Raw genomic sequence first — 19165 nt, forward strand, 5'->3', positions numbered from 1 at the left:
GAAAAAAAAATTTTTGCAAAACATTTCGTATGTTGTAGTCTTAAAATATCAACAACATTTAAGGTTAAGATATAAAGACCAAAAATGGCAGAAATTGATAATGAAACAGCAAAAAGATTCAACAGATCAGTTACATCGAAAATCGTGTGCAGAAGAAAATATAAACAGCAATGACAGGTTTACTTCACATATTTGAAGGAGAATCCTACTTCTCCAAAACAATTTAGGGTATCTCGACTGAAGGAGTTGTCTCTCTAGTAAATCTCTTCAGTAGAGGAGACGTCGTCCCAGATGGTTCCTTCCTTTTTTTAAAGTATTTATGAAGCATAACTTGCTTCTTCTAAATGTTTTGATGGTGTTTTCGGAGCTGTTCCGAACATTTAATTCCAATGCGCATGCCCCAGTTTGATCGAGAACTGAATTTATGTTCGAGATCCGAGGCAAACAAATCTCAAATTTTTTTGTCGAACACCGAGATGGTCGAGAACTGAGGCGTTCAAGAGCCGAGGTTCCACTGTAGTTGTCTACAATAGCTTGAGCGTATTTAGTGGTTATGATCTGCAAGAGTATATAACATTACAATGCACTACGGGCAGAGTTCTTACCTTCAAGACAGACGTGTAACGTAAACACTGAATCTAACCTCAATGAATTTAGCTTACAAAAACATACCTGAAGGAAGTTTTAGTATGCGTTTTAGTAAACTTTTAATTAAAATTTCATCACTCCAAATGATTCTATATTCTGTTTGCGAACACGGGTTTAGCATAACGGATGACACTGATCTGAGATACAATCGCCAAAATTTAATTTCAAGAGAAACTATTGTTGATTTCGTTTTGCGGAAAACAAATTATCCATAATACGGCGAGGATGAAAAAGCATCGTTTTCATCGAGTTATAGAGTTTTAATTAATACGTCATTTAGTGTGTGAAATTGAGAAAAGGGTGTTTACAGTATATAGTAAAAGCTATGAATCGTACGAGTCTTGATAGACTCGTGGTTTGACCTTTGGATTACAAACCTGCGGTTGCACGCTTTGTGAGATCCAATCCAGCACAATGTGAGATCTAAATTCCAAAGTTTTAATGGCTATAGCCAGACATACTAAAGGACATACAGACAGACACATTTTGAGGTTTATATGTTGACTAGCTGAATGCCTGGCGTTGCTCAGGTAATAAAAATGCTATTGGACAGAAAATTCATTTTTATTTAACATATAAAAAACTTGCCGGCCTAACTTTCAAACTACATATCATGAGAAAAGTGTTTTGTGTAGTCAAAATTAACTAAGAGAGAAAATAAAAACAACTGTAAAGGTTTTTGAACTTTGTCAAAATACTGTAACATTCAAACTTCATACCACGAGGAAAATGTTTTGTGCATGTCAAATAAATTAAAAAAAATAAAACGACTATAAAAGGGTTTAAATGTAAATGAGAAATAATTAGCAAGTAATAGCTAAATTAAGTCTGTTTTGCTACGATTACAGTCAGAGATGATTCGGTAATCATACAATTAATACGAACTGAGAAAACAATATAAAAATTCTAAATATGCTGAATTAATAATAATATTTCGTTGCGTAGAAGTGTGTCTATGAAAAAGGTTACTGTTCCATCATAAGCTATCCATTACAACTTTGAATACAGTGATACTGGTACCTCTCGATACTGGTACCTCTCGATACGGGTACCTCTCGATACGGGTACCTCTCGATACGGGTACCTCTCGATATTGGTACCTCTTGATACTGGTACCTCTCGATACGGGTACCTCTCGATACTGGTACCTCTCGATACTGGTACCTCTCGATACTGGTACCTCTCGATACTGGTACCTCTCGATATTGGTATCTCTCGATACTGGTACCTCTCGATACTGGTACTTCTCGATACGGGTACCTCTCGATACGGGTACCTCTCGATATGGGTACAAAATGTAAAAATGGGATACCAAGCGGTTTTTGTCTGACTGAACAATGAGAAAATGTAGAGGCCATTCTAACTCAAATAATACAATTGACCACGTGAAAAGTATTGACCTTCAATCTCGATTTAGCAATTGAACCTTTTGAAAAGCCGGAAATAAAAGTTAGAAAAATAGAATGTGTGTGTGTACAAATAAGGTTACTGTTCTAGCACAAGCTATCCATCAAAACTTTGAATACGACGATAATGATACCTCTCGATACTAGTACAAATGTAAAAATGAGACATCGTACTGTCTTTGTCTGGTACTTTGTCTGACCGAACGGAGAGAGAATGTAGAGGCTATTCCTACTTGAGGTAAAACAATTGTTTCCGTGAAAAGTATTAGCATTTACTGATTTAGCTATCGAAACGTACGAAAAACCGGAAATAGGAGTGTAACGCGCATTTGAAATTGAAACAGCACATTTAAAAAAAATTACAACTTCAAAAATTAGTTTATAGCAAAGAATTAGTTTTTAAACAATTAAAAAAAATAGCAAATGCAAAAGGTAATATTAGTTAATAATAAAAGGTGCGCATTTGGCGTGCAATTTTGCACCGTAAGCGTGTGCATAAGTATACGATATACGGTATATGATAAGAGCGATATAGTGCCAAGGGCTGTATAGCTCAGTGGTTAAAAGGGTGGTTTAAAACTTGCGGTTACAACCTCTGTGCAATCTCCAGCATGCAGGAAGCTTTTCGTTCCAAGATTTTAATAGCAATAACTGAACAGGCAGACATCCGAACAGGCGATGAGATGAAAAACTTTGTTGTTTATGTATATATATATTGTGTGCTGCTATATTAGACCATTTTGGCAATACTATCTTTTCCATACACACACCTCGCAGACAATTTATTGCAAATTAAGTCTGTTTATAGACATTATACAATGCATTATGTCAAAAATGGAATCTATCAGAGCTGTCTAGTGATTAAGACAGTGTCTAAAGTGGCTTGTTTCACTATTCTGACAGAGATCATCAGAGTTGTAGCTGAGGCATAGCACTCTATGCTTCATTAATGAGTGTATGCAGGCGTGGGGACTGACCCACATGATTGCAGCAGTTATGTGTGCCAGCTCTATGACAATGCTAGCGCAGGTCATAGTGACATTCTTTACTATGTAAAGTTGACATACTAAGCCAGGTGACAGTAAATGTTATCTGTTGACTTACCAAGCCAGGTGACAGTAAATGCTATCTGTTGACTTACCAAGCCAGGTGACAGTAAATGTTATCTGTTGACTTACCAAGCCAGGTGACAGTAAATGCTATCTGTTGACTTACCAAGCCATGTGGCAGTAAATGCTATCTGTTGACATACCAAGCAATGTGACAGTGAATGTCATCTGTTTGCAGGAACAGCGTAAAGTACGGCAGCCTGCAGGACTACAGGTATGCTCAGTTCTTGACAAGAGGACTGCAGAAAGCTCCTATTGAGCATGATACCGAGGTCACCGTCTAGTCAAATGGCTGCAGCGACAAACCCTGAGCACTATAAAACTTTATCCGTAGCCTTATATAATATTTTCATTAGCTCATTCTGTGTATGGAACAAGAATTTTTCAGGCTCATCGGAAGTCAGCAGAAACCATAACTGCATTTTCTGTTTTAATTTTTTAAATTAAGGTTTCTTGGGTGTTTGTGTATTGGTGGATGATCTGCTAACTTTTGAATGGAATTAGATTAAATGTATAACTAATAGTGATAGGCTTTAGTTATTTCAAATAACTTGTGTCATGTCTCTAACCACTCCACAACATATCACTGCTCATCTAACATGGCCCTTTAGATTAGCTGACACAGCATCCCTTTGTAACTTGCTCAGCCCTTTATGAAGTCTTACCTTACAACCAAGTCTTGGGGAGATAAGTACTGATCTGCTGCTCAGCTAGCAACTGGGGATTTGTACCTGTTGTCCAGTAGTTACAGACGCATTAATTTCTTATTACAAATCTTATGAGCGTTTTGTCATGGAGTCAATAAAATTCAACTTTACCAACTGTACAGCAGTCACTATAGTCATTTGTTACTAGTATTACTAACTTTACCAACTGTGCAGCACTCACTACAGTCATTTGTTACTAGTATTACTAACTTTACCAACTGTGCAGCAGTCACTCTAGTCATTTGTTACTGGTATTACTAACGTTACCAACTGTACAGCAGTCACTCTAGTCATTTGTTACTAGTATTACTAACTTTAGCAACTGCACAGCAGTCACTCTAGTCATTTGTTACTAGTATTACTAACTTTACCAACTGTACAGCAGTCACTCTAGTCATTTGTTACTGGTATTACTAACTTTACCAACTGTACAACAGTCACTCTAGTCATTTGTTACTGGTATTACTAACTTTACCAACTGTACAGCAGTCACTCTAGTCATTTGTTACTAGTATTACTAACTTTACCAACTGTGCAGCACTCACTATAGTCATTTGTTACTAGTATTACTAACTTTACCAACTGTGCAGCACTCACTATAGTCATTTGTTACTAGTATTACTAACTTTACCAACTGTGCAGCACTCACTATAGTCATTTGTTACTAGTATTACTAACTTTACCAACTGTGCAGCACTCACTATAGTCATTTGTTACTGGTATTACTAACTTTAGCAACTGCACAGCAGTCACTCTAGTCATTTGTTACTGGTATTACTAACTTTACCAACTGTACAGCAGTCACTCTAGTCATTTGTTACTGGTATTACTAACTTTACCAACTGTGCAGCACTCACTATAGTCATTTGTTACTAGTATTACTAACTTTACCAACTGTGCAGCACTCACTATAGTCATTTGTTACTAGTATTACTAACTTTACCAACTGTACAGCAGTCACTATAGTCATTTGTTACTAGTATTACTAACTTTACCAACTGTACAGCAGTCACTCTAGTCATTTGTTACTAGTATTACTAACTTTACCAACTGTACAGCAGTCACTATAGTCATTTGTTACTAGTATTACTAACTTTACCAACTGTACAGCAGTCACTATAGTCATTTGTTACTAGTATTACTAACTTTACCAACTGTGCAGCAGTCACTCTAGTCATTTGTGACTGGTATTACTAACTTTACCAACTGTACAGCAGTCACTCTAGTCATTTGTTACTGGTATTACTAACTTTACCAACTGTACAGTAGTCACTCTAGTCATTTGTTACTAGTATTACTAACTTTACCAACTGTACAGCAGTCACTCTAGTCATTTGTTACTAGTATTACTAACTTTACCAACTGTGCAGCACTCACTATAGTCATTTGTTACTAGTATTACTAACTTTACCAACTGTGCAGCACTCACTATAGTCATTTGTTACTAGTATTACTAACTTTACCAACTGTGCAGCACTCACTATAGTCATTTGTTACTAGTATTACTAACTTTACCAACTGTACAGCAGTCACTCTAGTCCTGTATTACTGGTATTACTAACTTTACCAACTGTGCAGCAGTCACTATAGTCATTTGTTACTAGTATTACTAACTTTAGCAACTGCACAGCAGTCACTCTAGTCATTTGTTACTGGTATTACTAACTTTACCAACTGTACAGCAGTCACTCTAGTCATTTGTTACTAGTATTACTAACTTTACCAACTGTGCAGCACTCACTCTAGTCATTTGTTACTAGTATTACTAACTTTAGCAACTGCACAGCAGTCACTCTAGTCATTTGTTACTGGTATTACTAACTTTACCAACTGTACAGCAGTCACTCTAGTCATTTGTTACTGATATTACTAACTTTACCAACTGTACAGCAGTCACTCTAGTCATTTGTTACTGGTATTACTAACTTTACCAACTGTACAGCAGTCACTCTAGTCATTTGTTACTAGTATTACTAACTTTACCAACTGGACAGCAGTCACTCTAGTCATTTGTTACTAGTATTACTAACTTTACCAACGGTGCAGCAGTCACTCTAGTCATTTGTTACTAGTATTACTAACTTTACCAACTGTACAGCACTCGCTCTAGTCATTTGTTACTATTATTACTAACTTTACCAACTGTGCAGCAGTCACTCTAGTCATGTATTACTGGTATTACTAACTTTACCAACTGTACAGCAGTCACTCTAGTCATTTGTTACTGGTATTACTAACTTTACCAACTGTACAGCAGTCACTCTAGTCATTTTTTACTGGTATTACTAACTTTACCAACTGTGCAGCAGTCACTCTAGTCATTTGATACTAGTATTACTAACTTTAGCAACTGTACAGCAGTCACTCTAGTCATTTGTTACTGGTATTACTAACTTTACCAACTGTGCAGCAGTCACTCTAGTCATTTGTTACTAGTATTACTAACTTTACCAACTGGACAGCAGTCACTCTAGTCATTTGTTACTAGTATTACTAACTTTACCAACTGTACAGCAGTCACTCTAGTCATTTGTTACTAGTATTACTAACTTTACCAACTGGACAGCAGTCACTCTAGTCATTTGTTACTAGTATTACTAACTTTACCAACTGTACAGCAGTCACTCTAGTCATTTGTTACTGGTATTACTAACTTTACCAACTGTACAGCAGTCACTCTAGTCATTTGTTACTAGTATTACTAACTTTACCAACTGGACAGCAGTCACTCTAGTCATTTGTTACTAGTATTACTAACTTTACCAACTGTACAGCAGTCACTCTAGTCATTTGTTACTGGTATTACTAACTTTACCAACTGTACAGCAGTCACTCTAGTCATTTGCTACTAGTATTACTAACTTTAGCAACTGTACAGCAGTCACTCTAGTCATTTGTTATTAGTATTACTAACTTTACCGACTGTACAGCAGTAACTATAATCATTTATTACTGTTGCATGTTCAAATTTTAGTAACAAGTCTGGCTGCTGCAGATTATTCTTCTAACAAATTTGCAACCTCACTTGTAAAATTCTATGAAAAACCTCAAGATTATCAATTTGCTTAACTGACCTGCAGATATAAGTAACTGACTTTTGTGAGCACCAATTTAGTAACTGAAAGTATAAGCAACTCATGTATTTCCACAGCCTGCACCTCTAGCGAACTTTACAGATTCTGTGTGTTTTTCAAAATGTAGATGTTCAAGTGATGTGAATGTTTTACACTTCATGAAATGTGACAGTTTGGATTCAGTAGAAAAATAAATAGCTGGTTTTCTGGTATAACATGGCGATAATTATCATAGAGCCGACAAACATTTCAAATATTGCATTAGTCACAGTTTACCTACTTTCATAACTGTGACCAGTTCTTAAAAAGAACATGACTCAAGTATATCCTTGCATGAGTTAATCGCTCAATGTGTCTAATAGCATCTCCTTGTATGAGTTAATCACTCTATGTGACTAATAGCATCTCCTTGCAAGAGTTAATCACTCTATGTGTCTAATAGCATCTCCTTGTATGAGTTAATCACTCTATGTGTCTAATAGCATCTCCTCGCATGAGTTGATCACTCAAAGTGTCTAATAGCATCTCCTCGCATGATTTAATCACTCAATGTGTCTAATAGCATCTCCTCGCATGAGTTAATCACTCAAAGTGTCTAATAGCATCTCCTCGCATGAGTTAATCACTCAATGTGTCTAATAGCATCTCCTTGTATGAGTTATTCAATCAATGTGTCTAATAGCATTTCCTTGCATGAGTTAATCGCTCAATGTGTCTAATAGCATCTCCTCGCATGAGTTAATCACTCAAAGTGTCTAATAGCATCTCCTCGCATGAGTTATTCACTCAATGTGTCTAATAGCATCTCCTCGCTTGAGTTAATCACTCAAAGTGTCTAATAGCATCTCCTCGCATGAGTTAATCACTCAATGTGTCTAATAGCATCTCCTTGTATGAGTTATTCAATCAATGTGTCTAATAGCATCTCCTTGCATGAGTTAATCGCTCAATGTGTCTAATAGCATCTCCTTGTATAAGTTATTCAATCAATGTGTCTAATAGCATCTCCTTGCATGAGTTAATCGCTCAATGTGTCTAATAGTATCTCCTTGTATGAGTTAATCACTCTATGTGACTAATAGCATCTTCTTGTATGAGTTAATCACTCTATGTGTCTAATAGCATGTCCTTGCAAGAGTTAATCACTCTATGTGTCTAATAGTATCTCCTTGTATGAGTTAATCACTCTATGTGACTAATAGCATCTTCTTGTATGAGTTAATCACTCAATGTGTCTAATAGCATCTCCTTGTATGAGTTAATCGCTCAATGTGTCTAATAGTATCTCCTTGTATGAGTTAATCACTCTATGTGACTAATAGCATCTTCTTGTATGAGTTAATCACTCAATGTGTCTAATAGCATCTCCTTGTATGAGTTAATCACTCTATGTGTCTAATAGCATATCCTTGCATGAGTTATTCACTCAATGTGTCTAATAGCATCTCCTTGCATAAGTTATTCACTCGATGTGTCGCATAGCATCTCATTTTATGAGTTGTTCACTCAATGTGTCTAATAGCATCCCCTTGTATGAGTTATTCACTCAATGTGTCTCATAGCATATCCTTGCATGAGTTATTCACTCAATGTGTCTAATAGCATTTCCTTGTATGAGTTTTTCACTCAATGTGTCTAATAGCATCTCCTTGCATGAGTTATTCACTCGATGTGTCACATAACATATCCTTTTGTGAGTTGTTCACTCGCTGTGTCACATAGCATCTCCTTGTATGAGTTATTGATTTGATGTGTCACATAGCATATCCTTTTATGAGTTATTCACACGATGTGTCACATAGCATATCATTTTATGAGTTCTTCACTTAATGTGTCACATAGAATCTACTCTAGAAACGCAAAGCAGTATGGTCTTGCGTGTCAAAGAGCAAGGAGTGACATGAGAGAGTTTTCTTTAGCTCAGACTCTACAATCGTGTATTAGCCAAAAATCAACTAGATCAAGATCTGATTGTTTGAATAATCAACCATTTCTTTAATGATGAGTGAATGATGATTATGAAACTAAAAGAAAGTCTTATTAGGTAAAGAAGACCGTGACTGTTGCACCTGAAAATCGATAAAATATAAAATCATCTCGCTTAATAATGAGTAGCTATTGATGCAAATGCTATGTTGTTTAGATATATAAGCCTATACGATTACTGTTAGATCTCACTGCAGGTGCTCACAGACCTCATTATAGGAGTTGATAGACTTCTCTGCAGGTCCTCTCTCTAAGTGCTGTTAGACCTTTCTGCAGGTGCTGACAGAACTAACTGTTACGCTCATACAGCTGACTGTAGGTTCTACTGGAACTAATTGCCGGTGCTGATATAACCCGCTGTTGAATTCATCACCGTCCCAAGTTCATGGTCTTGCTGAGATAAAATGAAATTTGCTGTTCAGAAGCTGGGCAAGGTAGGAATAATGCTATTTTTATATCATTGCTTGTTGAAAACTTGCTATGTAAGCATTTCTTGCACTCCTAGCACATCTAGCCCTCCTACTACTTTTAGCACTCTTAGCACTACTAGCACTCCTAGCGCTTCTAGAACTCTTAGCACTTCTAGCATTTCTAGCACTCCTAGAACTCTTAGCACTCCTAGCACTTCTAGCAGTTCTAGAACTTTTAGCACTCCTAGCGCTTCTAGAACTTTTAGCACTCCAGTACGTACTCCTAGCACTCCAGTACATACGTACTCCTAGTATGTATGTACGTACGTACATACATACGTACATACCTACATACGTATGTATGTATTTACATACATACACACACACATTCATATGTGCGTATGTACAGATGTACATAAGTACATACATATGTGTATATGTACATGCACATATGTACATATGTACATACATATTTATGTACATATGTACATACATATGTACATACATATGTATGTACGCACGTATGTACATACATGTGTGTTTGTACGTATGTACACACATACATGTATGTACATATGTATGTACATACATGTATGTACGTTTATACACACATACATGTGTACATACACACATACATACATGTATGTATATCCATATGTACATACATGTATGTTCATATGTACGTACATACATATATACTTACAAATCAGTAGATGTCTATATTTGTGGCATTGTGGCATACTGTCTATATTTGTTGTGTTGTGGCATATTGTCTATATTTGCGGTGTTCTGGCATACTGTTTATACTTGTGGTGTTCTGGCATTCTATCTATATTTTTGACGTTGTAACATACTGTCTACATTTGTGGTGTTCTGGCATACTGTCTATATTTTTGATGTTGTGGCATACTGTCTATATTTGTGGTGTTTTGGCATACTGTCTATAATTGTTGTGTTGTGGGGAGTATGCTGATACTTGTATAACTACAAAGTATTGCAATGGAAGAGCATCACGAACAGGGCCGGTGCCGGCGTAGTGATCAATTGGCAGACCGAGCCAGGCCTCTCCCTTACATCCAGAGGCCTGGGCGGCGATAAATGACAAAGGTGACTCGACAGAACATAGGTCACGTAGCAGCAAGCGTTACGACGACAAACATAAACCGCAAGAGGTGAAGCCAGAAGGAGAGAAAAGCGTAAAAGGAAGAGAGAGAGGCAGGCAGAGCAGCGCAGCTCTCTGCATATAATAGACCTTGTATACTAATACTGGTTATTGCTTATGTATGCATGCTTGATCATTGTTATAATGCAAATATATTTATTTCATAAATATATGTTCATGCTTAGATAACAAGTCAGTCTTCATTATTTACTCAGCCCTGTTGATAAAAGTGAAGGTGGCACAGTAAAATCCTTCACACTGGTTGCAGCGGTAGGATAGTAGCCCAGATCCACCCCACCTGAGTAAGCACCATGAGGAGCGAACCTGATCTCGGTTGCCGACTTTGCTTTTAAGCATCGATCAAGCACACCGGGGTTAGTTAGCACTCAGGCAGAGGAACACACCTGATCTGGCTGCCGACTTTACTTATGCATCAATCGGACACACTGGATTGGTGAAAGGCATCATAATAAGAAGACCCTACCAAGACGTTATTTTCTGCTACTGGCTGACCGTGCTGATGCACGCAGTCAATCCCCAATAACAGGCATACTCTCGGCTAGGAAAGAGCAACGAGACGTAATTCCCTGCTACTGGCAGACCGTGCTGAGGCATGCAGTCGATTCCCAGTAACAGACATACCCTCGGCTAAAATGCAAAGAAAAGCATAGAGCGCGGAGCGCAGCACCTATCGATTAGGCAAGGTGCTGGAGCGCCTAGCAGTGGCCCCAATACCTAAGGCTTTTGGGCCACAGTTCAAGGAGCCTCAGTACAACAAGACCGGCGGCATGGAGTATTTCATTCACCACTTCTGAGAGGTGGCAGAAGCCAACTGATGGACGGATGGAGCCAGTGTGGGGGATGCCGGGCCAATACTTTTCACTTCTTGTTTTTTCTTGGCTTCGTTTTCTTATTATAGCCTTGTTACTCGTTATGCTATCAATTATCATCGTTTATGTTGTCATATCAACGCACTAGCGGGCCTAATTATTAAAATTGTTAGCCAGTGTTTTTACTCAGTCCCGTTAGCCGGAACAGGCAATTTTATTGTATATAAGGGAGCAACGCTCACTTAGTAGAGCAGAGCAAATGGCCGTACGCTCTTCGGCTAGTGAACTTCCTTCACTAATAAAACATTGAACGAAACCACAAGCAATTTAATTCTGTAGGAAATAGACTAGATCGTGCCAAGTAAAGGCCGGCAAAATCCTTTACACCAACCTGTTGCATTTGAGGGAGGCACTCCGAGAGGATGCCGACAAGAGAACTGTGGAGAGGCAGACGAGGGGAGCCATTTTTGAGATGCTCCGGGCTTGGTTTGGCCTCTCCCCTCGACAGGCAAGGACTCGGCTAAACGGCCTTTGGAGGGCTGTGAATACCTCATTACAGGAGTACGCCTGTCAAGCGGAATGCCTGGTTAAGGTGGCATACGGTGACTTGCTGGCGCCTTACCAGGCTGAAATAGCAAAAGAGTTTTTTTTGCAATTCACTCAATGATGCCAATCTGCAGCGGTATCTGCTGGCTGTGCCCATGACGACCTTAGCGAATGCCATAAAAGTCAGCACGGAACTTTCGCAGATCCGGCCGAAAAGGAAGAACCAGCCAGAAGTACAAAGCGTGGAGGAGCCCGCCGGAGACCAGATGGTGGTTCAAGATGCCATGCTGGGTCAACTAACCCGGTTGGTCCAACTCCTCACCCGGCAAGTACAGAAGATTACAGAGAAACATACACCCGGAAAGAAATTCCCATAAAGAGACTCCTGCAATGTTGGGGGTGTGGGAAAATGGGGCACAACCGAAAGGGGTGCCCCCAAGATTGATCTCCTGTTCCAAGAAATGGCAAGGGGTTGCAGCAGTAGGGCCAACAAATGCTTGCACTAAGGCCCAAAAGTCTTCACCACCCGGCAACTACTAGCAGGCAAGACCCGGCTTCTTCAGGGAGGCCTCAGTGCCTGGAAACCCACAGAAAGAGGGATCCACTCAAGAACAACAAAGACAAGACAGGCAAGGTCATGCTGTGCTGGCCTTGTAGCTGCACCAACTCGGACTTGTCCCCTTCGAAACTACTATGAGTTTTTGGGAGGATTGGACGCAACTCCTGTCGAAGAAAAAGAGAAAACTGACCTCGGTGCCCCCAGACCCTGTGGAGTAAAAAACTGAGGAGTGCAGGGAGCCAGGGAAAGCGGCCAGCCGAACCTGTCGGTATCCCTAAAGCCCGGTCAAAAGGCACAAGAACGAGTTCTCACTTAAAGGACTTCGGGCACCCCTGCAGGGCGGAACAAAGGAAGAGACCTCCTTTGCCCGGTGAAAACCCTGCCTTGAAGGCGGCAGAGCTCATCCCCAGCAAAGCGCCGGAACCCTTTTTGCGGATATCCCAGGGCTCAAGCCCAGGAATATCCGGACCTGTTCCAGGTGTATGCAATGGTGCCAAGCTTATCAGAGTCCAAGCACTGAGCCAGCCTCACTTTACGAGCACTTCCTTCCAGGAAAGGTGGAGGGGAGGCCTGTTCAGTTTCTTATCGACACAGGGTGCACCACAGACCTGCTGAGCAAACAGGTGTTTGATAAGCTCTATCCGGCCGCGAGGAGCTTGTTGGAAAAAAGTGACAGCCACAGTCTCATGGCCGATGGGACCCGGCTGATATTCTACGGGGTCATACACCTGCCATTACAACTCAAGGACGTAAAAACAAAAAGGTCTTTGTGGTGAGTAAGATAAACGAGAACGCTCTTTTAGAAATGCCTATCCTGGTGGCTCACCAGTGAGTGATGAACTTCGAGCAGCCCGACGTGTCTGTACGGGGTCGTCCCTTGACCTGCACAGAGTGACATGGCCGGTTGCTCCTGAGTAAGGTTCAAATGTTGAGGGAAGTAGTGGTCCCCACCAAGACAGTGATGACAGTGTCTTTCCGAGTCAGCACAGAGAACCACTGCCCATTTAGATTAATAGAAAGTTGCCCCGACAGGCCGCCAGCTTGAACCGGCCTAGGTCAAAGAGAAGCGTGACAGCTAGGTGTCTCAACCTCACTAACCAATTCTATCACTTGCGGGCACGATCGGCCGTCGATAGCTACACAGGAGTGTAGGATGATCAGGTGAATGACGTACCGCCTTCCCCCCAAATCCGGGCCTGCCCTAGGAGGCGTGGAGGTGATGTTGGGTGTGAAGGTGCTAGCCCACCTGAAAGATCTCGATGTGTCTGCTGGGGAGAACTGCCAAAGGCCGGACCACCTGGCACAGCTGGAACAGCTACTGGTGCGTTATCAGCACACCTTTAGCATGGTCAATGAGGGTGTGGGCAGTACCTTCGAGGTGGAACACTCTATTCTACTGAAGGAAGGTACTCGCCCCATCCGACAGCCACCCAACTGCCTGGGACTGGAGAAGGAGGCAGAAGCTGAGCAACAGGTACAAGAGCTGCTGAACAGAGGGTTAATCGATAGTATTGGTTGGTAGTATTGGTCCAGAAAAAGGATGAGAAATGGCGGTTCTGCGTCGATTACTGGCGATGTAACGCCATGACCAAACAGAATGCAACCAATACTTTAGCATGCTTGACCTGGTAAGTGGGTTTTGGCAGGTAGCCATGGAGACAGGGGCGCAAGAAAAGTCCGCCTTCATGACTCGATTCGGGCTCTGAAAATGGAAAGTGCTGCCATTCGGTCTGACCTCGGCGCCGGCCACATTCCAGTGGCTAATGGAGCAGGTTCTGCCGGGCTGCACTTGAGGACGCTTTTGCTGTACTTGAATGATATCATCGTTATTGCCCAGACTTTGACACTCACTTGCGACATCTGGACGAGGTATTACAGTGCTTGAATGAAGCTGGACTGAAACTCAAGCCTTCTAAGTGCGAGCTCTTGCAGCCACAAGTCCGGTACCTGGGACACATAGTCAGTGAGAAAGGAGTAGCCACCAAACTAAACAAGACTCTGGCACTCCGGCAATGGCCGAATCCCAGGGGTCTCTTCGAGCTACAGGGCTTCCTGGGTATGGTACAGTTCCTGGGTACTACCGGCAGTACAAACCCGGCTTCGCTGACACGGCTCGTCCTTTGAACCGACTCACCAGCAAGGGTGAAGCCTGGTCTTGGGGTCAGGAGGAGCAAGAGGCCTTCGAAAAGCTGAAGGCTCAGTTCCCGTACTGGGCTACAAAAACCTGGCACAGCCATATATATTATATACATAATTGCGGAGTTGGAGCAGTGTTATCCCAGGTACAAGCAAAAGTTGAGTGAGTCATCACATACTTTACCAAGACACTAAATCTAGAAGAGCGGAATTACTGTGTGACTCGGAGGAAACTGCTCGCCTTGGTGAGGGCCTTAAAACATTTTCGGCCTTACCTCTATGGGCGCCAGTTCCTCTTCTGCACGGATCACGCATCCCTCTAATGGCTGTATCGGCGCAAGGAGCCTTCCAACCAAGGGGCCAGATGGTTGGAGATCCTTGCGGAGTTCCAGTTTACCTTGGAACACAAGGCCGGCCTCCGACACGGCAACGCAGATGGGCTCAGTTGACAGACCTGCGAGGACTGTCGACAGTGCGAGCTGATCGAGCTGCGCGACAGACCCACAGGGCCAGTTGGGCTCTGGAGAACTGACAAGGGAAGAATCTGAGTCTTTACCCGAGAGTCGCCAGGTCCGCGCACAAGACGGCCGGTCGCTTGAGCCTGCCTCTGTCTCCAGGGGTATCGAGGTCCAGCTCAATGCCGGCCGAGGCCACCCCGAGACTCTGTGGGACGGCTCGAGTAAAGACCAGAGAGACCGCCACGGGGTAGTTGGCACGCATGCAGGTGGTTGGGCATGGGTCAATTGCCTCCATGTACCTCTCTATGCAGCAGACAACAGAGTCAACTCCCAAGCAATTAGAATTAGGTGGGTTCAAGCTATGACAGCTACACTGCATTCACCCATTCCTCTGGCTGCAGAACGGAGTACTGGAAGCACGTACTGCTTCACATGGCCAGCCGAAGTGGTGCTCGGTCTGTCCTCACCTGTTCGAGAAATGGCCGTTTTGCAGATTCATACCCTGACCCACTCTGGGTTGAGAAAAATGGTCAACCCGTTTTGACTGACCTAGTATTGGCCAGGTATGATGGTCACCGTGAAAAAAATGGTCAGGAGGTGTGAGGTCTGCCAGGTGGCTAAGCACAGTGGCAACCAGAGAACAAGTTGCTGGTAGAGGCTATACGCAAGTCACCCCTGGCAAAAGGTGGCAGTAGACCTGGTTGGACCAATGCCGGCGACACCGAGAGGGAACTAGTGGATCCTGGTGCTAGCGGTCTATTTCATTCAGTGGCAGGATGCACTGGCCCTTTCGAATGCCACGGCTCTTGTGGTTGCCAATGCGCTGGACGAATGAGTATTCTGCAACTTGGGCTTGCCGGAGCAAAAACATAGAAGACCAAGAAGCACAGTTCAAAAGCAGACTGATGGAAGAGCTGTTCCTGCTATGGCGAGTGGAAAAAACACGCACCACACAGAACCACCCTTAGGATAATGGCATCGTGGAAAGGAACAACCGGCAATTGGGAGACTTGTTGCGAGCGCTTCTGCTAACATGAGGACAGGAGGAGTGGGACAGGCTGCTACCCCAGCTGATGCGGGCCTACAGGAGTACGCCGCACTCTGCTACAAGCGAAACAGCAAACCTGCCGATGTTCAGCAGAGAGTTGCGCCTCCCGGACCTGCTAAAAATAGGCCCGGGGCAGCCTTCCTACCAGTACGTACAAGAAACACAAACGAGATTAGAAGGGGTTCACGAACTACTGAGAAAAGCCCAACAGGCACTAAGACAGGAGGACCAAGAGGAGTCACCACTGTACGCACCAGGAGAGTGGGTGTGGCTTCTGAACAAATGCCAGCAAAGGAATGAAAACCCCAAACTACAGGCCAAATACGGGGGCCCTTTTAAAATTATAAAGGCTTGGGCAAACCATACTTATTTGATAGAGAGACAGGGCCAGTTCTCTGTTCAAAAAGAGTGCCGGCTTAAGCCTTATTATGCCTGTAAAGAAAAGCTAGGCCAAGCACCAGCTACACTCGATCCGTGGCGTGGCCCAAACATAAAAGGGGCCCGTGCTAAAAGGCAAGAGAAGGACTGCCAGTTCAAGCTGTTCTTGGCCAGGAGGCAAGCAGAAGAGATCTCACAACGGAGAACCATAGGTAGTGAGCAGGAAAGCCAGTTGGAGTTGGCTCGGAGGCAGGCAGAGCGACTTACAAATCCAATCAGGGGATAATAGCCGATAATAACTCAGAGCAAAAAGAGCCAACCACAGATGAGCCAGTTGGTGAGGAGCTAACAGATCTGCCAACCGACTCAGCCTGGACGAAGAGCCCTTCTCCAGCTCGACCTGAGGGGGATTCTAGAGAGCCCATCTAGTATAACCCCAGGCCGGCCCAAGCCACTAGGCCACTGGACAGGTACGGTGAGGGGGCGTGGCTGCAACAATCGGCAGCCAATCCGAGCCCTCCTTTAGACAGCAAACAGGCGGGTAGAGGAGCCATGAGGGGAGTGAAGCAGGGATCACTTGCGTTTACGCCCTGCAGCTACACAGACTGTCTTCAGGATTGCTATGCTACTACTACTGCGAACAATCTCATCGACATGGCTAGAACAGGTGAGCTTGCTAGTTTATTATCTACCGAGCCTAGCCTGTCCAAACCCATGGAAGGCGATGAGGAATCGAGGCTGGTGAGCTTACTGACCTCGGATGAAGAGGTATACGCGCTTTCAAGCCAAACTGCCTCTGACTAGCCGGGAGGTGCCACTAACGACCGAGTGATGGAGTGCTCTGGCCAGGCTGCCTCCTCAGGCCTTGCTCGAGTTGAGTCACACCTGGCTGACACTCTTTCGGTCATCGGCCAGTGTTGACTTGCAGGGATAGTTGGCTATAAGTTTATCTATAACAGCCGAGAAGACCCCGGTGATTTGGGCATCTACTACCGAGGAGGTACTCAAAATATGCGAGAGGTTAGATTGGACAGCCGAGATTGAGGCAGCCGAAGCAGCTGAGCCTGCTCGGGTCTCTTACGTTTTAGAGACCGTGCCCGATCAGTCGCCGGCAACTCCCAAGTCCAGCAGGGAACCGACACGGCCGGCCCAAACTACACCAAAGAAAAAAAGGCCAATCGTGAAGACGGAGCACTTTATGGACAAGACCACTTGGGGGAAGGTACTGGACGCCATTTCGACATCTGGGATCTGTGACCGCACTGGAGAGGCAGGCAGAGCAGCTTTTTGCATACGATAGACATTGTATACTAATACTGGTTATTGTTTATGTATGCATGCTTGACCACTGTTATAATGCAAATATATTTATTTCATATATTTGCATTATAACAATGGTCATAACATCTAAGCATGAACATATATTTATTTCATAAATATATGTTCATGCTTCGATAACAAGTCAGGCTTCATTATTTACTCGGCTTTGTGAATAAAAGTAAAGGTGGCACGGTAAAATCCTTTACAGAATGATATTAGGTGAGGGGCAGTATTCTGATACTTGTATAACTACACAGTATGATATTAGGTGAGGGGCAGTCTGATACTTGTATAACTACACAGTATGATATTAGGTGAGGGGCAGTATTCCGATACTTGTATAACTACACAGTATGATATTAGGTGAGGGGCAGTATTCCGATACTTGTATAACTACACAGTATGATATTAGGTGAGGGGCAGTATTCCGATACTTGTATAACTACACAGTATGATATTAGGTGAGGGGCAGTATTCCGATACTTGTATAACTACACAGTATGATATTAGGTGAGGGGCAGTATTCCGATACTTGTATAACTACACAGTGTGATATTAGGTGAGGGGCAGTATTCCGATACTTGTATAACTACACAGTATGATATTAGGTGAGGGGCAGTATTCCGATACTTGTATAACTACACAGTATGATATTAGGTGAGGGGCAGTATTCCGATACTTGTATAACTACACAGTATGATATTAGGTGAGGGGCAGTATTCTGATACTTGTATAACTACACAGTATGATATTAGGTGAGGGGCAGTATTCCGATACTTGTATAACTACACAGTATGATATTAGGTGAGGGGCAGTATTCCGATACTTGTATAACTACACAGTGTGATATTAGGTGAGGGGCAGTATTCTGATACTTGTATAACTACACAGTATGATATTAGGTGAGGGGCAGTATTCCGATACTTGTATAACTACACAGTGTGATATTAGGTGAGGGGCAGTATTCCGATACTTGTATAACTACACAGTGTGATATTAGGTGAGGGGCAGTATTCTGATACTTGTATAACTACACAGTATGATATTAGGTGAGGGGCAGTATTCCGATACTTGTATAACTACACAGTATGATATTAGGTGAGGGGCAGTATTCCGATACTTGTATAACTACACAGTGTGATATTAGGTGAGGGGCAGTATTCTGATACTTGTATAACTACACAGTATGATATTAGGTGAGGGGCAGTATTCCGATACTTGTATAACTACACAGTATGATATTAGGTGAGGGGCAGTATTCCGATACTTGTATAACTACACAGTGTGATATTAGGTGAGGGGCAGTATTCCGATACTTGTATAACTACACAGTGTGATATTAGGTGAGGGGCAGTATTCTGATACTTGTATAACTACACAGTATGATA

At 42.5% G+C, this 19165-nt stretch overlaps 1 protein-coding gene across 1 annotated transcript in view; it reads left to right on the forward strand.

The window, feature by feature from the left end:
- Positions 1-3976, forward strand: part of LOC137405669 (selenoprotein N-like) — a 36093-nt gene extending 32117 nt beyond the window's left edge. Inside the window, exon 10 of the mRNA XM_068092011.1 lies at positions 3342-3976. Within this exon, the coding sequence (XP_067948112.1) occupies positions 3342-3447 (106 nt within the window). The 3' untranslated portion in view covers positions 3448-3976. The remainder of the gene's footprint in view (positions 1-3341) is intronic.
- Positions 3977-19165: the final 15189 nt, after the last annotated feature.

Source organism: Watersipora subatra, chromosome 1, assembly GCF_963576615.1.
Source record: "Watersipora subatra chromosome 1, tzWatSuba1.1, whole genome shotgun sequence".
Taxonomy (NCBI): domain Eukaryota; kingdom Metazoa; phylum Bryozoa; class Gymnolaemata; order Cheilostomatida; family Watersiporidae; genus Watersipora; species Watersipora subatra.